The sequence below is a fragment of the Triturus cristatus genome, chromosome 4_1 (assembly GCF_964204655.1).
Source record: "Triturus cristatus chromosome 4_1, aTriCri1.1, whole genome shotgun sequence".
NCBI lineage: Eukaryota > Metazoa > Chordata > Amphibia > Caudata > Salamandridae > Triturus > Triturus cristatus.
In genome coordinates this window covers 25414913-25442430 of record NC_140585.1, presented here as the reverse complement: position 1 = coordinate 25442430, position 27518 = coordinate 25414913, and the positions used below count along the sequence as shown (strand labels likewise).

The 27518-nt window shown below is 49.6% G+C and overlaps 1 protein-coding gene across 2 annotated transcripts in view; it reads right to left on the bottom strand.

Annotated features, from left to right (window-relative positions):
- LOC146839356 (glutathione S-transferase P-like) overlaps positions 1-27518 on the bottom strand; it is a 265840-nt gene that overhangs the window by 166935 nt on the left and 71387 nt on the right. For both annotated transcript variants that reach the window (XM_085651353.1, XM_085651352.1), the window contains 2 exons: positions 18838-18947; positions 18665-18752 (listed from right to left, as the gene is read on the bottom strand). In XM_085651353.1, coding sequence (XP_085507479.1) covers positions 18665-18752; positions 18838-18947 — 198 coding nt within the window. The remainder of the gene's footprint in view (positions 1-18664; positions 18753-18837; positions 18948-27518) is intronic.

The following is a 27518-nucleotide window of genomic DNA, read 5'->3' as shown; positions in this document are numbered from 1 at the left end:
AAGCCCTCGTCATTTCCCACCAACCACTCTCGAGTGGCGTTCGCCATCTCCTATTTGGTGGGAGATGCAGCCTCTTGGGCGGTCCCCTTGGTACGGAATAACGATGGGGTGCTCTCAGACTGGGAAGCTTTCAGAATAGCTTTTGAGGGGGTGTTTGATAGGCGCACGACCACCTTCAGCGCGGACAAAGAGCTGCTAACGTTAAGACAGGGGAAGAACGACTTAGTAACGTATCTAACGGCGTTTAACCGGTTGGTGGCGGAGGCGGCATGGCCGGAGGAAAAACGCATGTCCCTGTTTTATCAAGGGCTTTGCGAAGAGCTAAAAGACATAGTCGCCCAGATAGACCCCCAACCCACGACCTGTGCGGCCTTGATGACTCTGGCCTTAAGGCTAGACGGCCGACTAGCGGAAAGAGGGGGAGACAGATATAAGGGGAGCGGGATGGCGACGAAACCCCTAAGGAGAGAACATAACCCAATGACAACGACGACGAATGAGCCTATGGAAGTAGGGGCATTGAGACCATCATTAACCAGGGCTGAGAGGGAAAGTAGGAGAGCATTAGGACTCTGCATGTACTGCGGAAAAAGGGGGCATTATGTACGCGAATGCCCTTCTAAACCCAAGACAACCGGAGTACCGTACCGAGGAAAGAAAGCCGCAGTATCCACACGGGTGGCTGAGGCAAGCAATCCAGAGCTTGTCTCCTCTTCTCCACCGGAGACCACCGTATGGAGGATACCCTCGTTAGCCAACACCAAATCCACCGCCACGGAAGCACATATTGTGTTAACCGCGGGGTTAGAGGTAGGGGAACAGGAGCATCAGGTATTGGTGATGTTGGATTCGGGAGCCACAGGGAATTTTATGGATAGTGGACTGGTTAGTCTACTCTCCATTAAGGCAGTTCCCAGAGAATCCCCAGAAGAGGTATTGGCAGTGGATGGAGAACCTCTGAGGTCGGGTCACATCACCCTGCACACCGGTAATCTAAAAATGACACTAACAGAAGGAGAACAACAACATCAGGAATTGATTGAATTCAATATCATAGCCGCCCCACAGTATGAAATAATACTAGGAATGCCCTGGTTTGTTCGCCACAATCCCACTGTGGATTGGAGGAACAGAACAGTACGCTTCCTGTCTCACGGGTGTGTCGACCACTGCCTGACAGGGCATCAATCACCGGCCAAGGCACTGGCAAGTCCCTTTCATGTGGCTACTGCCGCGGAAAAAGACGTAGAACTGCCGGCGGCTTATGAGGGGTATGCTGATGTGTTCAATAAAGGCCAGGCGGAACAACTGCCCCCGCACAGACCTTTTGACTGTCGCATTGATCTAATAGACGAGACGGTAGTACCGTCCTGCAGGGTGTACGCCCTATCTGACCCAGAAACGCGGCATTTAAGAGAATATTTGGACAAATACTTGGCGCTAGGTTTTATTAGGCCTTCTTGTTCTCCTGCTGCTTCTCCACTCTTTTTTATAGCAAAGGCTAATGGAGATTTAAGAGCCTGCTGCGACTATCGGTCTCTCAATAAAAACACCATAAGAAACAGATATCCGTTACCACTGATAGGGGTTTTGTTGGATCAAGTAAGAGACGCAGTAATATATACCCGCCTAGATCTCAGAGGTGCCTACCACCTGGTACGAGTTAGGTTGGGGGATGAGTGGAAGACTGCATTTAAGACCCGGTTTGGACTATACGAATATTTGGTTATGCCGTTCGGGCTGTGTAATGCCCCGGCGGCTTTCCAATATTTCTTAAATGAAGTGCTTAGAGAGTACATGGACATTATCGTAGTGGTCTATATAGATGACATCTTAATATACTCCGCGGAAGAGCGGGACCACATCAAACACGTGAAACTAGTCTTGGATAAATTAAGAGACAATGGCTTGTACTGTAAACTCAGTAAATGTGAGTTTGGGGTCACCACGGTGGAGTTTTTGGGAGTCATCTTAACACCTAAAGGCTTGGGCATGTCGGAGAGGAAAGTGCAAGCCATTCGAGACTGGCCCACACCTCGTTCAGTAAGGGAGGTACAAAGTTTCTTGGGGTTTGCGAACTATTACCGCAGGTTTATCCAGGAGTTCTCCCGTACTGCGGTACCCCTTTCAAGATTACTGAGGAAAGGGGTGCTCTTCCAGTGGACGACAGAAGCGACGAGGGCTTTCGAGGCACTGAAAAACAGCTTTACAACGGCTCCCATCCTCAGGCACCCCCAAGCAGATGTACAGTTTGTTGTAGAAGCTGATGCATCGGAAGAAGCCATAGGGGCGATTCTGTCACAGAGAGACAGGGGCACGGGTAGACTCCATCCAGTAGCGTATCTGTCCAAGAAATTGGACAACGCAGAGCGCAACTACACGATAGCAGAAAAAGAACTTCTGGCGATAAAAAAGGCGTTCCAAGAATGGCGTCAGTACCTGTGGGGGGCGCAACATCAGGTGTTGGTCTATTCAGATCACCGGAATTTGTTATATATGAAGACGGCGCGCCACTTAACGCCAAGACAGATGAGGTGGACCCTTTTTTTTGCAGAGTTCGATTTCCTCATTACCTACCGTCCAGGCACGGAAAACAGGAAGGCGGATGCGTTGTCCCGACTGAACTTAACAGAAGGGTGCGTCACCCCAGCGCCTCTCTCGATAATCAACCCGACTAAGGTGGTTTGCGCCTTGAGGGCCGAAGATTTCTTGAGTAACCTACGGGCCAGCCGATCGACCGACAGCTGGAAGGCTTGGAGAAGCAGTGCACCGAATCGCAGCCTCAAGGATGGTCTCCCTTTTCATGGGCAACAACTGTTTTTGCCAACGAAGACGTTGCGGATTCAGGCCTTTCACTGGTGTCACAGCTCCCCGCTGGCAGGACATCCAGGACTACACAAGACCAGGGTGACCGTCTCGAGACATTTTTGGTGGAGCACCTTGCAGAGGGACATCCGTCTTTGGGTGGCGGCCTGCGAGGAGTGCGCGCGGAACAAAAGCGAAAGAGGAAAGAGAAAGGGCCTGTTGCTTCCCTTACCCACGCCCCAACAACCCTGGAAAACGATCAGCGTGGACTTCATTACCGGGCTGCCTGATGACGACGGTTGTTCAGCTATTTTGGTGGTTGTAGATAGTCTGACAAAGATGGGTCATTTCATCCCCTGCCACAATCTGCCCACGGCGGCTCAAACAGCGCAACTCTTGTTGACACATGTGGTCAGGTTGCATGGATTGCCAGAAGTCATCGTGTCAGACAGGGGCCCTCAGTTCGTGGCCAGTTTTTGGAAGGCCTGGTGCAAAGCCCTGATGATCGAGTCCGCTACATCCACTAGTTTTCACCCCCAATCCGACGGGCAGACAGAACGCCTAAATCAAACATTGAAACAATATCTGAGGTGTTACGCGTCGCATGCTCAGGAGTCCTGGGTATCCATGTTATGGATGGCAGAGTTGGCGTACAATGGAGCATGGCATAGCTCGATTGGGGGGTCCCCGTTTAAAGCCAATTTTGGGTATGAGGCGAAAACGCTACCCGTGTCATTGCCGGAAAACGTGGAAGAACAACCGGCGGTCTACTCCAGGCTGCGGGCATTACGCCTACTGCACCGGCGCACACAAAGGGCCTTGAGGGCGGCGAAAAGGAAGTACAAGATGTGGGAAGATCGGAAAAGGAGAGCGGGTCCAGAGTATGAAGTGGGCGATCGAGTGTGGCTCTCCACTCGGTATATCCGATTTAAGTTGAGAAGCGTGTTTCACCCAAGATACATAGGCCCGTACCGGGTAATGAAGAAAATCAACCCGGTGGCTTACAAGCTCAAGTTACCGGGATCTCTACGCATATACCCCGTGTTTCATTGCAGTTTGCTGAAACCTGCGTTGACAGCGTCCAGAAGACCTCCCCCTCCGGTGTGGGTTGAGGGGGGCCTGGAGTATGAGGTGGAATGCATCCGAAACGCCCGGTATAGGAAGGGCCAGCTGTGGTTCCTGGTATCCTGGAAAGGATACCCAGCGGAAGAGGATTCCTGGGAACCTTCGGACGCAGTGCATGCCCCTGTGGCACTTCGAAGGTTTTACGCTAAACATCCGGAGAAGCCTGGTTCTAGGAGGCGCTGGGGGAGAGGACATACTGTGAGGGTTCGGGTACCGAAGCGCCTACCCAGCGTCTCGGGACTACATATCCCAGCAACCCTGAAACCAGGAAGTGGGAGGCTTCTTAAGGCCGTCACGCGCGTCTCCCGGCGTGCGTTATTTTGAATTCGTATCGCGTCCTGCTCGCTGCTCGGAGCTCGGCGTCCCAGCGACCAGGAAGGATCCGGAGTATCCGGTGTTAAACCACCACGGACCTGCTTTCCCCGCCCCTCGGAACTTGGCGACCAAGCGGGGAGAGACACGGCCGGAGAGACTGACGAAGGGGGAAGAAGAACGAGAGGTAGGAGTATCGAGGCTCGGCTGAGCCCGTGAAGGAAGCATTCTCGGCGGAGAGTGCGGTGCCTGCTCTACCTGAGACTCGGACCTGTCAACCCCCCCCCCCCCCCCCCTATTCCCTCCCAGGGTGTTAGTACTGGGTGTTCTGGGGAGAACAGCCTTGAGAGAAGGCAATCAGCTCGGAGGAGCTGACTTGGATTTCGTTTCACGGAGCCTACCCGTGATGTAAATATAGTAGGGCTCTTGGTATCTTAACGCCAGGGGTGTTTAGTACTTTCGTGTGTTGCGCTCGGCGGAGCGAACCCTTCAAGTCCCCCTGTGTTTTGGCTAGCTCTTGCGCCTCAGTGCGCCTACGCCTCTTGAATTACGAGACTTGGCTAACCCGGCCTTGGGCGCTGCTTATAGGGATTCTAGTGTCAACTTCCAGCGTGTTGATTTCCCCGGTGAAGGAGCGCTGCTACGTAGAGAACCTAGGCGGCGGTGTCTCACCGTGGAAGCCACCTTACCTGTGGAAAGAGGCCGTGACATTATCCTTTTAGGAGGCAGGGAGACCATAGTAGTTTCTGGGAGAATTGTAGGAAGCCATGTTTCTTGTGGTTATGCTGTTAGGATCTCTTCACACTAGCGAGACCAATCGAGTGTAGGTGTTGTGAGCTTTGTGTAGTACTCGGTACTTTAGTGAGATCACCTGAGTGTAGACTATTATTTCCTGCTTCTGTATTGAATGTTATGAAGTGTTGTTTTTTTGTCTTTTGCAGATCCTATTTCCCTGCTGATCCTACCCCTATCCATTCCCTCGCCTGATCCCCTCTGGGCTCTGTAACCTTTGGTTGGAGTCCGGGGAGATCTGGAGGTGGAACCCTATTTCACCACACGGATCCTGAGGAGCTCTCATAATCGTGACAACATGTGGAACCTTTAGCCTTCTGCAAAAGTACTTGAGTTGGTCTCTTGTATAGCTATCCAGTTTTGACTCATCCCATTCCAATTCTCCTCTTTCAGAGGCTCCAGATACTGTTTTCTCTGTGCAGTTTGAGCCTGGCATGACTTCAAACACAAGGGATCTTCTCTCTTGGCAAGCAAAAAAGTACAAAGTTCTGTGGCTTAAGCTACTGGACTGTCCTCTCTGTGCAATGGCTAGTAATCACTGCGCAGACACCAAAAATGCAAATCCGTAAATCCTCACCGCTGCCACCAATGTTAGAATCCGGGGTCTCTGGTTGGCGCAGGTATGCACTTGCGACAAGCAGGGACCCTTTCCTCTAAGTCAGGGCGAAGGATTACCTCTTAAAAAATAAACCCTGCTCACCCTCTAGGTAACGTGGCGCGAGCAGTCAGACTAGATTCCAGAGGGCATTAGGTTAAGCATTCAAGATGTCCCACACAATAACCACCAACCCACCACACGGACACACAAGGCTGTATTTTGTAAAAATAAACTCTTTATATAAAAGATTTCTTCAAGCAGGCTTAAAAAATACAGTTCTTCACTTCAAATGAGGTTCCAGTTACTTGTAATGACTTTTCAGGAGGCCACAGTTCTTAAAATGGTCACTTTTGGTGCAATCTGCACTTTCTGCACTTCGTAGGGCCTTTTTGTACGTGTCGTACGATTCCTCACGCTTCCCGCGTGAGCACGCGTACTCGGACTCAAGCCGTACGGGCCATACCTTCATAGGTACGCGTCGTACGAGTCCGGTACGCCTCTTGCCACTCCTCACGCTTCCCGCGTGAGCAGCGTCTATCTTCTCAAAGCTGTACGGACCGTACAGGTGCAGGGACGCGCCGTACGAGCTGAGTACGTACCACTCAAAGCCTCACGCTTCCCGCGTGAGTAGCGTAGCAGTACGTCGGCGCAGTACGGACCGTACACAGGAAAGTACGTGTCGTACAAAGGCGCTTTGGGCTCACAGTACCTTGGATCTTCGTAGGGAGTTCGCGGCGGCCTCAGCAGTCTTACAAAGGGCGTCCCGCGTCGCGTTGCAGTCCCGGCTCTTCAGTGGACGGCGATGCTTCGTGGGGCGCTCCCAGACTTCACAGCACACCACGGAGGTCGGAAGCAGGAGGGGCAGCTCGGGGGTGATTCTCAGCGCGTCGCGCTGTCGGCATCGGCCAGGATCGGCGAATCAGTGCGCCTTGGGGTCCTCACAGTGGTCTCGGCGGCTCAGGGTCGCAGAGGCTCGGCGTTTGGGCACAGGCAGTCTCTTCTTTACTTTGCGAGCTCCGGCTCGAGGGGGCAGCTGTTCGCTTTGTGTAGGCCAGGCAGGCAGGCCTTCACGGTGCTCACAGCAGCACGGGCAGCCAGAAGTCGCGTTGCTCAGCGAGATGGGGGGCACACAGGTTCTCTGGGGTCAGCGTTAGCAGAACCACCCACAGCAGCTTACTTTTCTTCCAGGGAAAGGTAGCGCCCACTGTTCCTGGGGCGCAGTTCAGGGGGCAAGTTCACAAGCAAGCCCTTGGAGATTGTTTTTACAGCACAAGTTGAAATTAAAGTCTTTTCTTCAGTCTTTTGCTCTCCTTCCAGCAGCAATGCACCCACCACAGGCCAGTCTCTCAGGCTTAGAGACAGTACTCCTCCATGCAGCTTTCCCAGCTCCTTCTCTTCAGGCAGAGTTTCTTCTTGGCGCAAACAGGATCTGATTTCTTAGGAGCAGGGCTCCTTCTTTTGTACCAAGTTTCTTTTGTTCTTTGTCGCCAGGGGGCCTGGGCCTGGCTCAGTCCGGTTTTGGAGCACTTTGTTGTGGTGACTCTGCTCTTTCCTTTCAGCAGCAGGGCAGAGACATCAGCCGCTCCACAGGGGGCGGAGCCGGCATTGTGGTGGCAGAGCACAGGCCTATTCAGAGTAAAGGTGTACTCCTCCCACCCATCCTGGTGTAATCTCTCTACCCACCACCTGGCAGCCAGCCTGTCTCCTGGAATTCCCCAGCCCTGCTCCCCACTGAAAGTAGGCAGCACACACACACACAGCAGAGGCGGACTGAAATGGCCAAGCCAGTAAATACTAACTTTCTAAAAGTAGTATTTACAAACACAGGATATTAAAATAAACTTTACTAAAAGAAGTATTTTATTATTCTGAGTTCAGGCATACTAAACTTGACTTTCTACCATTCTCTCTGAGTCCGCTGGGATTATAGTGTGTAATAATTCCAGCAGCCCATTCTGGCCTATGGAGAGCAGGTAGCCTTCAATAGTGAAAAACGAAAATGGCTGTAATTCACTATTAAGACATGCCACACACATCAGGGCATGTCCTACCTTATGCCTACAATGCACCCTGCCCTTGGGCCTACCAGAGGGGTGTCTAATATGCAGTTAAGGGAAGGTTTCAGGGACTGGCAAGTAGGTGCACTTGCGCCGTCAGCATGACAGTACCAGACTGCACGCAGGTTCTGCAATGGCAGACCTTAGACACATTTTACTAGGCCGCTTCTGTGGGTGGCACAACCAGTGCTGCAAGCCCACCAGCAGCATTTGTATTTACAAGCCCTGGCACTCCTGGTGCACTTTACTAGGGGCTGATAGTAAACCAAATAAGCCAAACATGGACACCAATCAATGTATACACTTTTCATAGGGAGCACTTGCACTGTGGCACTGATTGGCAGTGGCACAGTGCCCTGAGCAGCTAACACCAACAAAACACATGAGGCACATCAGCAAAAAAGTGGAAGGGAAACTCACGCCAAGATGCCAGGTCTATCAGTCAGCCATTCTATACACACAACAGCTCTATCAGCAGTCTGTCAGTCTGTATATACACACAACAGCTCTATCAGCAGTCAATTCAATTCAATTCAAAAAACTTTATTCGATCATAAATTAATGATCATAAAAGTACATACATACATAGATATAAAAACATGAGGTTTCAGCAAATTTTAAATTAATCACATGTCAAAAAAACGGTGCTTTTCCTCATACATATCGATTTTAAAATATATACAGCAGTAAAATAGCAAATGTCCTGTGAGTTAAGCCCAAATAAAAGCCCCATGGCTGAAACAATATTAAATACTTTATATTTTTTAAAAAGTGGTTTCAGGTATATTTTTCGAAGATAGAGATAAAGAGGGCATAGCAGTAAAAAATGCTCCGTACTTTGTTTAGTAGTCCCATCACACGGACAGGGGGCAGTAGTATATATCTTCATTTCAGGATATGCAACAAGCAAATGAACAGTCCCCATCCGAAGTCTTGTTAACACAAATTGGTGGGAACGAATATTAACCATTTTGAGGTATCCTGGGGGCCCCATTTCTTCCTTGTTATATTTGTCATAAAAAACATGTGTGGAAAACTGGACAGTAGCTGCGATACGCTTCATCCTGCTAACCCTCAGAAATTCATGTTTAATCTCAGTCTTCGTGATGTCTAAAACACAGAAAGGGTTATCACAAACCCTAAAATTAAAAAGGTCATCAAACGTTCGAATGATATAGTTAAGCCACGGGATACGGGAACATTTATCCAGGTTTAGACAATCGGAGATTATCTTTCTAGTAAAACCAGTCTGTTCCTTCGACCAGATAGATCTCCATACTAACAGGGGTCTTAATCTAATCAGGTCTGATAGATGTTCTAAGCCAGACTCTTGATGGATCAACTTTGTTGAAGAAGAAGATGGCAGACAAAGGAGTTTTTTAATAAATGTATTCTCCTCTACCTGGAGCATGTTATTGTTACAGTGGCCCCACACTCCTGATCCGTATAGAGCCAGAGCAACACATTTATGACGGTATAGGTATAACATGTCGAATATCCGTCTTGAGCCTAGCTTGGATGCAAACCTAAATAGGCCAAAAGAGCACTTAGCCATCTTGGCTCTAACATTTGTCATTTCAGAGGTCCACATCCCCCCACTATTAAAAGTGATACCCAAATAACAAAATTTATCCACCACTGTTATGGTTTGATCTATAACTGTAAAGGGCCTTAAGTTCTTAATTTTCTTCCCACAGGGCATTATAAAAGTTTTTGAATTATTAATTTTTAATTTCCTCCCCTTGATAAAATCTGCAAATTTATTCATTAGTTTTTGCAGCCCTAAAGGGGTTTGAGAGAGCAGAACCGCGTCATCCGCGTAGAGCAGAATTGGAATGGGCAAGCCGCCTGCAGTCGGTACATCTGCACTTATGGAGCGAAGTTCCGTCTCAATCGCATTAATAAAAAGGGAGAAAAGAAGAGGTGCAAGAACACATCCCTGCCTGATACCTGATCCTATTTTAACACTAGGGGTACACTCCCCCGATTGCCCATATCGTATTTTTGCTGTCAGATTCCTGTACAATTGGGCCAGGAAATAAATAATATCTTGAGGTGCCCCCATATCCAACAAGGTTGACCACAGAAGACCATGGTCAACCAAGTCAAAGGCACTGGATAAATCGGCAAAACAAAGAAACAACGAGCCTTGTTTGGCTCGTGTATATTTACATATAATGAGATCTAGATTGATGCACTGTTCTATAGTGCCCAACCCCTTGCGAAATCCATACTGTGAATCCGCAAGGATCCCGTTGTCTTCTACCCATTCTTCCAGACGACTTAATAATACTCTACTCATTATTTTTAGGGAAGCAGTAAGAAGGGAGATCGGGCGATAATTTTTTGCCTCGCCCCTATCCCCTTTTTTATATACCGGAATAATGATTGATTCCCCCCAGGTCTGTGGAGCCGCAATCGTCGCAGCTGCATTGAAAACTTTTGTTAACAATGGGCTCCAAATGGAGATCTCAGCTTTATAAAGGTCAACGGGTACCCCATCCGGGCCCGGTGCCTTTCCCCCCTTACTAGCCCGAATGGCTGCATCTACCTCTAAGATTGTAATATTAAGAGGTATGGGGGTTAATGCCATGCTTTCATTATCCCCCCCTTCAGCTAATCCTTCGGGGTTGAAAATACTAGTGAAGTGAGACACCCATTGTTCCTCAGATACCTGGGCTGACATTACCGGGACATCTTCATTTTGAAGGAAGGGGCTATTTACCGTGGACCAAAAAAGCTTGGTATCCTTAAGGTCCACTGCTTTAGTCAGGTTGTTCCAAGCCTCTTCCCTTAATTCCTGTTTCCTATCCCTCAGATGAATTGTATATTCCCTTCTGAGGGTATTAACTGCTTCCTTATCTCTCGGTTTTCCCTTGAGAGCAGCTTTAAGTCTTTGTAAAGATTTGGTACATTCTCTGTTAAACCATCCCCCATTACTCCTAGGGCCCTTTTTTATTCTTCCAGTTAAAATTTCAGCAACATTTTTATTAATAGTGTCGAAACTAACTAGAATGTCAACATTATTCTTTCCAGGTTCAAGACAGCATTCCACCTCTTCTATACAGGCTGACACGATAGTGCAAAGTAGATGTTCCTCGTTTTGCCTACCCCATTTAATTCTAGGGCCATTGGGTCTGTGTGGGGCTATATCTGTCACTACACCATGTACCATCATTTCTTTGACCCCCCACAAAGAAAGAAACATTGTTAAACAATTATGATCACTAAGTGACGGATCTACTATTACAGGTAAGGAACACTTGGCTACAATACTGGTAGAGACAATGAGGTAATCGATAATCGTGGCACAGTTCCTACCAATAAAGGTTGGTACCGAATTACCCTCGCTGTCACCCCTAGGTGTCATAATACATAAATCCATTTTTGACAAAAACGAATTAAGAGAATCCCCATAAACCGAGTGCATAAAGTGGGTCTGTTCATCCCCCCCATCATCCTCATACCCACACACCCTATCGCCAGCAAGTGGACACATGTAGATGTTAAAATCACCACCCCACAAAATGTCAAAGTGCACGTCATTACACCCATATAGGCTTTCCACCTCAGCTTCAAGTTCATCAACCGTGTCAGTATTTAAGTGGTTAAAGGCATTGTTGTAGTGATTTATAACTAAAACATTTCGCCCATTCCTATTTTGTAACCACAGCAACTGAGAGTGTTGACCGACTATCCGGTGTATTTTTACTCGAACCGGTAGACTCACAGAAAGCAGTATTACCATTCCTCCTTTGGCTCTCCCCATGTTGGATGGTTGGGCATGGCAATTATAGGCAACATACCCATCAAGATAGACATCTTCTGCCGCCCAAGTCTCCTGGAGACACAGAATATCAAACTGGGTTATAAATTCTAACCATCCAAGACGTTCTACCTTGTTATTCCATCCCGCTATATTCCAGCTCGCCATCTTATAACCCCGTTCCATTAAGCTATCAGCCTCAGTGGATAAAGGGGGCAAGATGTGAACATGGGTTAAATCCCTTGGCACGTGATCTACAATTGGTAAGATTTGACTACTGCTTCCGTTAGCCGGGGAAAGAGCCTTGAGGTTGCAGTCAAACTGGGCAAAATTACTTGTACAACCCCCAGTACTACATATAACGTTGTATCCAATGGGTGTATCAATATCTATTAGACCTTTTTCCCCCGTTCGTCCGCCCATATCTCCCCCGCTATCCCCACCAAAATCCCTCTCCCCCTTCCCTATGACTCGATGGCATCAATCGCAATCTTCCAGTCCACTAAACACCTCAAACCTGTTGGTGGTATCTAGGGGTGTAAAAGGTTTGAGCTGTTCCATTCTCCTATGTATTAGAGGGTTATATCTTGGGCCTATAATATTCCACCCATACAGATCTACTGCTGGTGGAGGTTGCCTCTCACTAAACATAGGTCCATTATTGTAGATGGGTGGGCAATATGGGTTTGGTTGCAATTGCCTCGATAAAAGTGGGGGGGGAGCTCGCTGTGAATGATGATTTGGTGGAAACACCACTGAGCGAGGGTAAAAATAGGTTAGAGGGCGGGGGGTAATAGGTTTGCTATCGTGGTCTGTCGGCCAATTAAGTATAAAGTGGACGGCATTCCGATCTCTAAAATTAATGACCACTATATCACCCTCAATATCCTTGGGTCTTCCTCCCAACCAGGGAAGGCGGCGGACATGAATAATTTCTCCATTTATATTATTTGTAATAGGTCTATGTAGACTTAGCCAGTGTGATATTTTATTTCTCAACTGGGTAAAGCTCTCCCGTTTATCTTTCTCCAGCTCCGGCACCCCAGTAAGAACTACCACTAGGGGTACTGCTTCTGGCGGAAGTTCTGGAAGAGGACCCTTGTTAAGTTTATCTCGGGCCAGTTGCTCGTTACCTCTCTCTCTATTTATATTCCCTACGGCTTGGCCAGAGTTATTCCGCTGTCCGTTGGACATTTCAGCCTGTTCTGATATAGATTTACTATTAGGTCCAACAGGGATATTCCCTGATACACTTCCACTCATACAAGTTGAGGGTTGAGGCTGAGTAATAATCTGTTCAGGGGTAGTTAATGTTATTGTAGCGGATGTCCCTGATGAAGAAGGTACCGTTGGGGCTTGTATAGGGAGAATAAACGGTACTTTGTTGGGTACGAGCTTTTTCTCCAGTTCTTGTTCTATATTCCCAAGTCTGTCTTCTAGTTTATCAAGTCTTTCTATGATAGCCAGGGAATAGGTCCTCATTATGGACTCTATGCTCCCAATCAGGACCCTGTCTGGAGATGCCTGTATCTTTCCCATCGCAGGGGGGCTATCGATAATAGGAATAACAGGGTCGGTAAACGTAGTTACACATGTATGCGTTGGAGAAATTCCTTTCCTTCCTTCGTCTAGTACTTTAACCAATCCTCCTTTGGTACTAACACCCTTTTTCGTACCAAAGTCTGCATGATTAAATTTCCTCTTGGAAAGGTTACTTTTACGCCGTTTAGCCGGAGGGGGGCCATGAATTTTAACTTGCGTAACTTTTTTGACCCTACTGTTGACTACTTTTATATGTGTAGGAATTGGGGTAATTTGCGCTTTAGTTATCACAGCTGGATTAATGATACCGGGAGTAGTAACTGTGTCTACCTGATTGCTATTTGTGCCCAAGAGTTCAGGTTCCCTCGTAGATGTACCTTCTCTAAATATTAGAGGGATACTATCCTGTGAGGTAGTGCAAATATCGCCCTTGGAGCTCATTAGCACCGGTGACAGCGGCAATGGTCTGTTCTTTAAACTTTCAATCGACCGCCGTCGTTCAGTTCGTAGTTCTTCAAGGGTAGGGGTAATAGAAGGATCGAATAGGGATTTCTTAAAATACCTGTCTAATGTTCCGTCTACCAAGCCCACCGACTTCACATGGCCAGGTAACTCCAATGTTGGGATTTCAATGGACATGATGTACGTACAATGAGCCCCAAAAACAAACACTTACACGATTGGTCTATGTTGAACGATGGTCGGGCAGAGGTTCTTGCCCAGTCCAGTCTCCTCGTGTCTATGAGGGTCTTAGAGGGTCCGCCCTTAGTCCGGGCTTTGTCCCGGGCGATGTCCCGCACACGCGTCCCGCTAACGCGTGAAGTCCTCCGGTCTTATATTAGTCGGGAATAGAGGGGGGGGGGTCACGGGAAGAGGCTGCAGGTGTGCTCAATACAACCCGCACAGCCTGCTGGACCTCGCAGTCCCGTCCTCCTCCCCCACACTCCCTCTGGCGATTCACTAGGTCCACAGGGGCTCCCCGCTTCCAGGTTCAATAAAATCAATGCCCGGCAGGGCTCCGCACAGCTTCTGGCAAGGGCTTGGATCAGGCAAGTACTCCTTCGGCGAGTGGCTCCCGCGTAGCGGGGGCCGCGAGCTGTTTTCTCCGGTCAGCAAGGGGCGGGGTCACGGGAAGAGGCTGCAGGTGTGCTCAATACAACCCGCACAGCCTGCTGGACCTCGCCGTCCCGTCCTCCTCCCCCACACTCCCTCTGGCGATTCACTAGGTCCACAGGGGCTCCCCGCTTCCAGGTTCAATAAAATCAATGCCCGGCAGGGCTCCGCACAGCTTCTGGCAAGGGCTTGGATCAGGCAGGTACTCCTTCGGCGAGTGGCACCCGCGTAGCGGGGGCCGCGAGCTGTTTTCTCCGGTCAGCAAGGGGCGGGGTCACGGGAAGAGGCTGCAGGTGTGCTCAATACAACCCGCACAGCCTGCTGGACCTCGCAGTCCCGTCCTCCTCCCCCACACTCCCTCTGGCGATTCACTAGGTCCACAGGGGCTCCCCGCTTCCAGGTTCAATAAAATCAATGCCCGGCAGGGCTCCGCACAGCTTCTGGCAAGGGCTTGGATCAGGCAAGTACTCCTTCGGCGAGTGGCACCCGCGTAGCGGGGGCCGCGAGCTGTTTTCTCCGGTCAGCAAGGGGCGGGGTCACGGGAAGAGGCTGCAGGTGTGCTCAATACAACCCGCACAGCCTGCTGGACCTCGCCGTCCCGTCCTCCTCCCCCACACTCCCTCTGGCGATTCACTAGGTCCACAGGGGCTCCCCGCTTCCAGGTTCAATAAAATCAATGCCCGGCAGGGCTCCGCACAGCTTCTGGCAAGGGCTTGGATCAGGCAGGTACTCCTTCGGCGAGTGGCAATATTTATTTATATTGACCCAACGCCCAGTAACCAGACCTTGTACACTGTCAGCTCCTAAGCCAGATGACTTCAGGGGTTTAGCTTCCTCGTTTCTCACAACACTGCACTAAGAATCAGCAGTCAGTATATACACACAACAGCTACATCAGCAGTCCGTCAGCCATTCTCTTCACACAACAGCTTTATCCACAGTCTGTCAGACGTTCTATACACACAACAGCTCTATCAGTAGTCTGTCAGTCAGTATATACACACAACAGCTCTCTGCTGTCTGTCAGTTAGTATATACACACAACAGCTCTATCAGTAGTCTATCAGTCATTCTATACACACAACAGCTCTACCTGCCATCTGTCAGTCATTCTATACACATAACAGCTCTATCTGCCATTTCTCAGTCAGTATATACACGCAACAGCTCTAGCCGCAGTCTGTCAGATGTTCTATACACACAACAGGTCTATCCGCAGTCTGTCAGTCATTCTATACACACAACATCTCTATCAGCAGTCTGTCAGTCATTCTATGCACACAACAGCTCTATCCGCAGTCCATCAGCCATCCTATACACACAACAGCTCTATCTGCCGTCCGTCAGTCATTCCATACACACAACAGGTCTATCCGCAGTCTGTCAGTCATCATATACACACAACAGGTCTATCAGTAGTCCATCAGCCGTTCTATACACACAACAGCTCTATCTGCCATCCGTCAGTTATTCTATACACACAACAGCTCTATCTGCCATCTGTCAGTCATTCTATACACACACAACAGCTCTATCTGCTGTCTGTCAGTCAGTATATACACACAACAGCTCTTTCTGCCATCTGTCAGTCAGTATATACACACAACAGGTCTATCCGCCGTTCATCAGCCAATCTATACACACAACAGCTCTATGCACATTCCATTAGCCGTTCTGTACACACACCAGCTCTATCTGCCATCTGTCAGTCAGTATATACACACAACAGCTCTATCCGCAGTCTGTCAGTCAGTATGTGCACACAACAGCTCTATCAGCAGTCTGTCAGTCAGTATATACACACAGTAGCTCTATCATCAGTCTGTCAGTCGTTCTATGCACACAACAGCTCTATTTGCAGTCCGTCAGCCAATCTATAGACCCAACAGCTCTATCCGCAGTCCGTCAGTCATTCTATATACACAATAGCTCTATCAGCAGTCTGTCAGTTGTTCTATGCACACAACAGCTCCATCTGCACTCCGTCAGCCATTCTATACACACAACAGCTCTATCTGCCCTCCTTCAGTCATTCTATACACACAACAGGTCTATCCGCAGTAGGTCAGTCATGCTATACACACAACAGGTCTACCAGCAGTCTGTCAGCCATTCTATACACACAACAACTCTATCTGCCGTCTGTCAGTCATTCTATACACACAACAGCTCTATCTGCCGCCTGTCAGTCATTCTATACATACAATAGCTCTATCTGCTGTCTGTCAGTCAGTATATACAAACGCCAGCTCTTTCTGCCATCTGTCAGTCAGTATATACACACAACAGGTCTATCCGCAGTCCGTCAGTCGTTCTACGCACACAATAGGTCTATCCGCAGTGCATCAGCCAATCTATACACAAAACAGCTCTACCCGCAGTCCTACAGCCAATCTATACACAAAACAGCTCCATCCGTAGTCCATGAGCCGTTCTATATATATAACAGCTCTATCTGCCATCTGTCAGTCAGTATATACACACAACAGTTCTATCAGCAGTCAGTATATACACACAACAGTTCTATCAGCAGTCAGTATATACACACAACAGCTCTATCAACAGTCTGTATATACACACAACAGTTCTATCAGCAGTCAGTATATACACAAAACAGCTTCATCAGCAGTCTGTCAGCCAATCTATACACACAACAGCTCTATCTGCAGTCTGTCAGTTAGTATACACACACAACAGCTTTATTCGCTGTCTGTCAGTCAGTATATACACCCAACAGCTCTATTAGCAGTCAGTATATACACACAACAGCTCTATCCGCAGTCTGTCAGTCAATATATACACACAACAGCTCTATCAGCAGTCAGTATATACACACAACAGCTCTATCAGCAGTCAGTATATACACACAACAGCTCTAGCAGCAGTCTGTCTGTCAGTATATACACACAACACTTCTATTAGCAGTCAGTATATACACACACAACAGTTCTATCAGCAGTCAGTATATACACACAACAGCTCTATCCGCAGTCTGTCAGTCAGTATATACACACAACAGCTCTATCCGCAGTCTGTCAGTCAGTATATACACCCAACAGCTCTATCTGCTGTCTGTCAGTCAGTATAGACACACAACAGCTCTATCAGCAGTCAGTATATACACACAACAGTTCTATCAGCAGTCAGTAAATACAGATATAATCTTAGCAGATTACAGATCGTTCAAAATGTGGCCACACGCTCAGTCCTTAATAAACCACCTTGCACCACCTCCGGGCCACTTCTGAAGTCGCTTCATTGGCTTCCCATTCGCCAGAGACTAAAGTTTAAGCTCTGCTGCTTTACCCATAGAGCTGTTTTTGGCAAATGCCCGAGTTATATGGCAGATAAGTTTAAATTGTATCGCCCGAACCAGTGTCTTAGATCAGAAAGCAAAGGGCTGCTGGCGGTCCCGCGCTTTAAGAAAATTCGAACTGGAGGTAAAACAGTTGCCTTCCTGGCCTCTAATTATTGGAATTCCTTACAAGAGGAGCTTCGAAAAATGCTCTAGCTTCACGCGCTTCAGAAAACTCCTGAAGACGGAATTATTCAAGGTCTGAGTTATGGAAATCTATGTCAGTCTGCTCTGTTTTCTATGTTAGCACGGAGATACCCCTGTGGGGGTGATTCCTGCGCTTTACAAATTCCCTACATACATACATACATAGATATACACAACAGCTCTATCAGCAGTCTGTCAGCCATTCTGTACACACAAGATTTCTATCAGCAGTCAATCAGTCAGTATGTACACGCAACAGCTCTACCCACAGTCTGTCAGTCAGTATATACACACAACAGCGCTATCAGCAGTCTGTCAGCCATTCTATACACTCAACATTTGTATCAGCAGTCAGTCAGTATATACACACAACACTTCTATTAGCAGTCAGTATATACACACAACAGCGCTATCAGCAGTCTGTCAGCCATTCTATACACTCAACATTTGTATCAGCAGTCAGTCAGTATATACACACAACACTTCTATTAGCAGTCAGTATATACACACAACAGTTCAATCAGCAGTCTGTCAGCCATTCTAGATACACAACAGCTCTATCAGCAGTCTGTCAGCCATTCTGTACACACAAGATTTCTATCAGCAGTCAATCAGTCAGTATGTACACGCAACAGCTCTACCCACAGTCTGTCAGTCAGTATATACACACAACAGCGCTATCAGCAGTCTGTCAGCCATTCTATACACTCAACATTTGTATCAGCAGTCAGTCAGTATATACACACAACACTTCTATTAGCAGTCAGTATATACACACAACAGCGCTATCAGCAGTCTGTCAGCCATTCTATACACTCAACATTTGTATCAGCAGTCAGTCAGTATATACACACAACACTTCTATTAGCAGTCAGTATATACACACAACAGTTCAATCAGCAGTCTGTCAGCCATTCTAGATACACAACAGCTCTATCAGCAGTCTGTCAGTCATTCTATACACCCAGTAGGCCCTGCCCATTGGATATGAGTGATCATAGTGGGCCACCCTGGAGAAGCCCCCTTTGCCCATGGTCCCTGCCTTTGCTCACCGTATTTTCTGCCCAGGTACCGCAGAATGGCGCTAGTTTGGAAAAACTCAAAGTCGCCATCTTGGAGTCTCGGCAGCTGCCCGAAGAGCTGTGTATGTCATGGAAAGAGAGAGGTGTCAGTGCCCACCATGGACAGTGAGGGGAGTGCACAACTAACGCCTACTAGCACTCACCAAGGAGCTCTTGTCGTACTGTCCTTGCCGCCAGCTCCTTGCGGACACCACTTCTTCGGTCCAGGTCTGGCCCTGGTCGGAGAGGAGGAGACGGAAGGGCTCAGCCCGCCCTGGGAGGAGAGAGGTAGCGTTGGGTACTATGTGACAGAGACAGATGAGGTCCTTATAGAGGGACAGGAGTGTGAGGAGAAACAGCCGAGTAGAGGGGAGAGGAGAGGAGAGGAGCGGAGAGGGGAGGGGAAGGGAGAGGAGGAGAGGAGGGGAGGGGAAGGGAGTGGGGGGGAGGAGAGGAGAAGGGATGGAGGGGAGGGGAGGGAGAGAAGAGGATGAGGGGGAAATGAGAGGAAAAGAGGGCAGGGGAGGAGAGGGAAGGGGAGGAGAGGAGAGGAGAAGAGAATGGAGGGGAGGGGAGGGGAGGGGCGAGAAGAGGGTGAGAGAAAACGAGAGGAGGAGACGAGAGGGCTCAGCTCTCCCTGGAAGTAGAGAGGGAGGGTTGGGTACTATGTGACTGAGACAGATAAGTTCCTTATAGAGGGACAGGAGTGTGAGGAGAAACAGCAGAGGGGAGGGGAGAGGAGAGGAGTGGGGAGGGGAGTGGAGGGGAGGGTAGAGGAGGGCTCAGCCCGTGCCAGGGAGGAGTGAGGTAGGGTTGGGTACTATGTGACTGAGACAGATAAGTTCCTTATAGAGGGACAGGAGTGTGAGGAGAAACAGCAGAGGGGAGGGGAGAGGAGAGGAGTGGGGAGGGGAGTGGAGGGGAGGGTAGAGGAGGGCTCAGCCCGTGCCAGGGAGGAGAGAGGTAGCGTTGGGTACTATGTGACTGAGACAGATAAGTTCCTTATAGAGGGACAGGAGTGTGAGGAGAAACAGCAGAGGGGAGAGGAGAGGAGAGGAGCGGAGAGGGGAGGGGAAGGGAGAGGAGGAGAGGAGGGGAGGGGAAGGGAGTGGAGGGGAGGAGAGGAGAAGGGATGGGAGGGGAGGGGAGGGGAGGGAAAGAAGAGGATGAGGGGAAAATGAGAGGAAAAGAGGGCAGGGGAGGAGAGGGAAGGGGAGGAGAGGAGAGGAGAAGAGAATGGAGGGGAGGGGAGAGAAGAGGGTGAGAGAAAACGAGAGGAGGAGACGAGAGGGCTCAGCTCTCCCTGGAAGTAGAGAGGGAGGGTTGGGTACTATGTGACTGAGACAGATAAGTTCCTTATAGAGGGACAGGAGTGTGAGGAGAAACAGCAGAGGGGAGAGGAGAGGAGAGGAGTGGGGAGGGGAGTGGAGTGGAGTGGAGGGGAGGGTAGAGGAGGGCTCAGCCCGTGCAAGGGAGGAGTGAGGTAGGGTTGGGTACTATGTGACTCCTTATCGGAGTGAGAGAAGAAACAGCAGAGTAGGGGGGAGGAGAGGAGACGAGAGGAGACGAGAGGAGACGAGAGGAAAGGAGAGGAGAGGGGAGGGGAGAGCTCAGCCTGCCCTGGGAGGAGAGAGGTAGGGTTGGGTACTATGTGACTGAGACAGATGAGGTCCTTTAGAGGGACAGGAGTGAAGTGAGAAACAACACGGAGGGGAGGGAAGGTGAGGTGAGGTGAGGAGAGGCGGCGAGGGGAGGGGAGGGGAGGGAAGGGGAAAGGATGAGGAGGGGAGGAGAGGAGAGGTGAAGTGAGGAGAGGAGCGGAAGGGAGGGGGGAGGGAAGGAGAAAAGAGGAGTGGAGAGGAGAGGGGAAGAGAGGGGAAGGGCAGGGAGAGGGGGAGGAGAGGAGAGGGGAGAAGAGGAGCGGGGTGGGGAAGGGAGGGGAGGAGAGGAGAGGAGACATGAGGAGAGGAGAGGATAGGATAGGATAGGAGGAGAGGAAAGGATAGGAGAGAGGAGGGGAGGAGAAAACAGGAAATGAGAGGTAAGAAGAGGAAAGGAGAGGGCAGAGGAGAGGAGGGGAGGGGAGGAGAAAAGAGGAGAGGAGATGAAAAGTGAGGAGAGGGGAGAAAAGGAGTGGAGAGGAGAGGGGAAGGAAGGGGAGCGGAGGAGAGAAGGGGTGGGGTGGGGAAGGGAGGAAAGGGGAGGAGAGGGGATGAAAGGAGAGGGGAGAGGAAGGGAGGGGGAGAAAAGAGGAAAGGATAGGATAGGAGAGGAGTGAGAAGAGAGGAAACATGAGGATAGGAGAGGAGAGGAGAGGAGAGGAGAGGAGAGGAGAGGAGAGGAGAGGAGAGGAGAGGAGAGGAGAGGAGAGGAGAGGAGAGGAGAGGAGAGGAGAGAGTGAGCGGAGAGGAGGCGTGAGGAGAGGAGAGAGGAGGGCAGGAGAGAAGAAAAAAGGAGAGGAGGAGAGAGGAGAGGAGGAGAGAAGAGGAGATGAAAAGAGGTGAGAAAGATCAGTGTGAAGAGGAGGAGATACAAGAGAAGAGGAGAGTAAAAGCAATGTACAGAGGAAGAGAGGTGAAAAGGGCAGGTAACAGCTGAGTAGGAAGGTGAAGGGTGAGAGAAATGGAGTGAGAGAGAATTGGAGAGTATGAGCAAAGTACAGATAGGAAGGATGAGAGAAGAGAGTAGGAGTACCGTAGAGTAGAGAAGGGGGAGAGAAAGACAAGTAAGAGCAGTGCCAAGAGAATAGAGTGAAAGAAGGAGTCATAATAACGTTGAAAGAAGGAAAGATTATGAAAAAGGCAGAGAGGGGGATTGTGAGAGAAGTGCAATGTTGAGAAAGGAGGAAAAGTGAGAGAACCGGCGAGTGAGATCAGAGTAGAAAAGAGAGAGGGGGGAGAAGAGGTGAGTAAAAGCAGCACTGAAAAGAGAGGCATAAAGAAGGGGAAGTATAAGAAGGGTGAGAGAATAGTGAGAGTGAGAGAAATGTAGAGAGGAAGAGGGTTAGAGAAGAAGGAATATAAGAGCCGCGCAGAGGGGAGGAAGGATGAATAAATAGGAGAGAGAAGGAGAGGTGATTTTGGAGGAAGCACATTACAGGGGAGTGAATAGGAGCGAGAAGGAGGGGTGATTGTGGAGGAAGCGCATAAGAGTGGAGTGAGTAGGAGAGAGAAGGAGGGATGATTGTAGAGGAAGCGCATAACAGGGGAGTGAGTAGGAGAGAGAAGGAGGGGTGATTGTAGAGGAAGCGCTTAACAGAGGAATGAGTAGGAGAGAGAAGGAGGGGTGATAGTGAAGGACGCGCATAACAGGGGAGTGAATAGGAGAGAGAAGGAGGGGTGATAGTGGAGGACGCACATAACAGGGGAGTGAATAGGAGAGAGAAGGAGGGGTGATTGTGGAGGCATCACAGAGGAGTGAATAGGAGAGAGAAGGAGGGGTGATTGTGGAGGACGCACATAACAGGGGAGTGAACAGGAGTGAGAAGGAGGCGTGATTGTGGAGGACCCGCATAACAGGGGAGTGAACAGGAGAGAGAAGGAGGGGTGATTGTGGAGGAAGCGCATAACACGGGAGTGAACAGGAGAGAGAAGGAGGGGTGATTGTGGAGGAAGTGCATAACAGGGGAGTGAATAGGGGAGAGAAGGAGGGGTGATTGTGGAGGACATGCATAACAGGGGAGTGAATAGGTGAGAGAAGGAGGGGTGATTGAAGAGGACGCGCATAACAGGGGAGTGAATAGGAGAGAAGAAGGCGTGATTGAGAAGGAAACGCATAACAGGGGAGTGAAGAGGAGCGAGGAGGAGGGGTGATTGTGGAGGAAGCGCATAGCAGGGGAGTGAATAGGAGAGAGAAGGAGAGGTGATTGTAGAGGAAGCTTATAACAGGGGAGTGAATAGGAGAGAGAAGGAGGGGTGATTGTGGAGGCATCACAGGAGAGTGAATAGGAGAGAGAAGGAGGGGTGATTGTGGAGGACGCGCATAAACGAGGAGTTAATAGGAGAGAGAAGGAGGAGTGATTGTGGAGGAAGCGCATAACAGGGGAGTGAATAGGAGCGAGAAGGAGGGGTGATTGTGGAGGAAGCGCATAACAGTGGAGTGAGTAGGAGAGAGAAGGAGGGATGATTGTAGAGGAAGCGCATAACAGGGGAGTGAGTAGGAGAGAGAAGGAGGGGTGATTGTAGAGGAAGCGCATAACAGAGGAGTGAGTAGGAGAGAGAAGGAGGGGTGATAGTGAAGGACGCGCATAACAGGGGAGTGAATAGGAGAGAGAAGGAGGGGTGATAGTGGAGGACGCACATAACAGGGGAGTGAATAGGAGAGAGAAGGGGGGGTGATTGTGGAGGCATCACAGAGGAGTGAATAGGAGAGAGAAGGAGGGGTGATTGTGGAGGACGCACATAACAGGGGAGTGAACAGGAGTGAGAAGGAGGCGTGATTGTGGAGGACACGCATAACAGGGGAGTGAACAGGAGAGAGAAGGAGGGGTGATTGTGGAGGAAGCGCATAACACGGGAGTGAACAGGAGAGAGAAGGAGGGGTAATTGTGGAGGAAGCGAATAACAGGGGAGTGAATAGGGGAGAGAAGGAGGGGTGATTGTGGAGGACATGCATTACAGGGGAGTGAATAGGTGAGAGAAGGAGGGGTGATTGAAGAGGACACGCATAACAGGGGAGTGAATAGGAGAGAAGAAGGCGTGATTGTGAAGGAAACGCATAACAGGGGAGTGAAGAGGAGCGAGGAGGAGGGGTGATTGTGGAGGAAGCGCATAGCAGGGGAGTGAATAGGAGAGAGAAGGAAAGGTGATTGTAGAGGAAGCGCATAACAGGGGAGTGAATAGGAGAGAGAAGGAGGTGTGATTGTGGGGGCATCACAGGGGAGTGAATAGGAGAGAGAAGGAGGGGTGATTGTGGAGGACGCGCATAAACGGGGAGTTAATAGGAGAGAGAAGGAGGAGTGATTGTGGAGGAAGCGCATAACAGGGGAGTGAATAGGAGCGAGGAGGAGGGGTGATTGTGGAGGAAGCGCATAGCAGGGGAGTGAATAGGAGAGAGAAGGAGAGGTGATTGTAGAGGAAGCGCATAACAGGGGAGTGAATAGGAGAGAGAAGGAGGGGTGATTGTGGAGGCATCACAGGGGAGTGAATAGGAGAGAGAAGGAGGGGTGATAGTGGAGGACGCGCATAACAGGGGAGTGAATAGGAGAGAGAAGGTGGAGTGATTGTGGAGGACGCACATAATAGGGGAGTGAATAAGGGAGAGAAGGAGGGGTGATTATGGAGGAAGCGCATAACAGGGGAGTGAATAGGAGAGAGAAGGAGTGTTGATTGTGGAGGACGCATATAACCGGGGAGTTAATAGGAGAGAGAAGGAGGGGTGATTGTGGAGGAAACGCATAAGAGGGGAGTGAATAGGAGAGAGAAGGAGGGGTGATTGTGGAGGACGCACATAACAAGGGAGTGAATAGGAGAGAGAAGAAGGGGTGATTGGAGAAGATGCGCATAACAGGGGAGTGAATAGGAGAGAGAAGGGGGGGTGATTGTAGAGGAAGCGCATAACAGGGGAGTGAGTAGGAGAGAGAAGGAGGGGTGATTGTGGAGGACAAGCATACCAGGGGAGTGTATAGGAGAGAGAAGGAGGGGTGATTGTGGAGGACGCGCATAACAGGGGAGTGAATAGGAGAGAGAAGGAGGGGTGATTGTAGAGGAAGCGCATAACAGGGGAGTGAGTAGGAGAGAGAAGGAGGGGTGATTGTGGAGGACGCGCATAAGAGGGGAGTGAATAGGAGAGAGAAGGAGTGGTGATTGTAGAGGAAGCGCATAACAGGGGAGTGAATAGGAGAGAGAAGGAGGGGTGATTGTGGAGGCATCACAGGGAAGTGAATAGGAGAGAGAAGGAGGGGTGATTGTGGAGGACGCGCATAACAGGGGAGTGAATAGGAGAGAGAAGGTGGGGTGATTGTGGAGGACGCACATAACAGGGGAGTGAAAAGGAGAGAGAAGTAGGGGTGATTGTGGAGGAAGCGCATAACAGGGGAGTGAATAGGAGAGAGAAGGAGGGTTGATTGTGGAGGACGCACATAACCGGGGAGTTAATAGGAGAGAGAAGGAGGGGTGTTTGGGGAGGAAACGCATAAGAGGGGAGTGAATAGGAGAGAGATGGAGGGGTGATTGTAGAGGAAACGCATAACAGGGGAGTGAATAGGAGAGAGAAGGAGGGGTGATTGTGGAGGACGCGCATAACAGAGGAGTGAGTAGGAGAGAGAAGGAGGGGTGATTGTGGAGGACATGCATAAGAGGGGAGTGAATAGGAGAGAGAAGGAGAGGTGATTGTAGAGGAAGCGCGTAACAGGGGAGTGAATAGGAGAGAGAAGGAGGGGTGATTGTGGAGGCATCACAGGGGAGTGAATAGGAGAGAGAAGGAGGGGTGATTGTGGAGGACGCGCATAACAGGGGAGTGAATAGGAGCGAGAAGGTGGGGTGATTGTGGAGGACGCACATAACAGGGGAGTGAAAAGGAGAGAGAAGTAGGGGTGATTGTGGAGGAAGCGCATAACAGGGGAGTGAATAGGAGAGAGAAGGAGGGTTGATTGTGGAGGACGCACATAACCGGGGAATTAATAGGAGAGAGAAGGAGGGGTGATTGGGGACGAAACGCATAACAGGGGAGTGAATAGGAGAGAGAAGGAGGGGTGATTGTAGAGGAAGCGCATAACAGGGGAGTGAGTAGAAGAGAGAAGGAGGGGTGATTGTGGAGGACGCGCGTACCAGGGGAGTGAATAAGAGAGAGAAGGAGGGGTGATTATGGAGGACGCGCATAACAGGGGAGTGAATAGGAGAGAGAAGGAGGGGTGATTGTAGAGGAAGCGCATAACAGGGGAGTGAGTAGGAGAGAGAAGGAGGGGTGATTGTGGAGGACGCGCATAACAGGGGAGTGAATAGGAGAGAGAAGGAGAGGTGATTGTAGAGGAAGCGCATAACAGGGGAGTGAATAGGAGAGAGAAGGAGGGGTGATTGTGGAGGCATCACAGGGGAGTGAATAGGAGATAGAAGGAGGGGTGATTGTGGAGGCATCACAGGGAAGTGAATAGGAGAGAGAAGGAGGGGTGATTGTGGAGGACGCACATAACAGGAGAGTGAATAGGAGAGAGAAGGTAGGGTGATTGTGGAGGACGCACATAACAGGGGAGTGAAAAGGAGAGAGAAGTAGGGGTGATTGTGGGGGAAGCGCATAACAGGGGAATAAATAGGAGAGAGAAGGAGGGTTGATTGTGGAGGACGCACATAACCGGGGAGTTAATAGGAGAGAGAAGGAGGCGTGATTGGGGAGGAAACGCATAAGAGGGGAGTGAATAGGAGAGAGAAGGAGGGGTGATTGTGGAGGAAACGCATAACAGGGGAGTGAATAGGAGAGAGAAGGAGGGGTGATTGAGGAGGACGCATATAACTGGGGAGTTAATAGGAGAGAGGAGGAGGGGTGATTGTGGAGGAAACGAATAACAGGGGAGTGAATAGGAGAGAGAAGGAGGGGTTATTGTGGAGGATGCGCATAACAGTGGAATGAATAGGAGAGAGAAGGAGGGGGGATTGTGGAGGAAGCGCATAACAGGGGAGTGAGTAGGAGAGAGAAGGAGGGGTGATCGTGGAGGCATAACAGGGGAGTGAATAGGAGAGAGAAGGAGGGGTGATTGTGGAGGAAACGCCTAACAGGGGAGTGAATAGGAGAGAGAAGGAGGGGTGATTGTGGAGGAAACGCTTAACAGGGGAGTGAATGGGAGAGAGAAGGAGGGATGATTGTGGAGGAAACGCCTAACAGGGGAGTGAATGGGAGAGAGAAGGAGGGGTGATTGTGGAGGAAACGCCGAACAGGGGAGTGGATAGGAGAGAGAAGGAGGGGTGATTGTGGAGGGTGCACATAACAGGGGAGTGAATAGGAGAGAGAAGGAGGGGTGATTGTGGAGGACGCGCATAACAGGTTAGTGAATAGGAAGGGTGAGAGGCCAAAAGCAGGGAGAGAGAGAGCGGAGGAGAATGAGATGGAGAGAAGAGGGGAGAGAGCTCTTTATAGATGAGAGCAGAGTGATGATTGGGGCATTGTGGTAAATAAAAATACCGGACTGAATTTCATACGGAATCTTAAAATAAAATAAATAGCTCAAAATAACAAGAGGCAGAATCCGTGGTATAAGAGGTTTTCTAAATGGGCTTTATTCCATCAAAAATGGCCGACTCGAGTCGCGGCCTTCAGGTTCCGTCACCACGAGGGTTCAGGAAGTGAAGTACAATAATTTATTGACAGACATGTATTTTTATAATAAGTGCATTACAATGAAACGAATGTAAGAAGGCGTAACATTTGATAAGAAGAGTGACAAAACAGGTACGTAATCGAAACTAGGCGTAATAAGGAATAAAAGAAACATGATTGGTTTGCATTATCAGACATAGGTGGATCTATAAGATAATACTTGGCATAGATGCGCGCGCAGCAGCATGACGTGTAATTGACGTGCAACTAGGGGGTGAAGGGGACTTGACATTTAGCTCTACATGTGGAGACGAGAAGTCTGGGGGGTCAAGTCAACCTAATCCCAAATCATATCTACCATCCTATGTTTGGAGAACTATGTTATCCACAAGGAAGGACTCTCGGACAGAATCTATTCTATACTGACTGTGTGCGTGCACAAACGTCTAAGTGTCTATATGAGATGCGAGGGGCAGAAAACTTTCCATGGCAGCAGGGCTATGAATCACTTGCAGGAGGACGGAAAGGCTGAGTCCTTTGCTTGTGAGCTAAAGGAAATGTTTACCTAAATCACTAGACAGGAATGCATCGGCTGAAG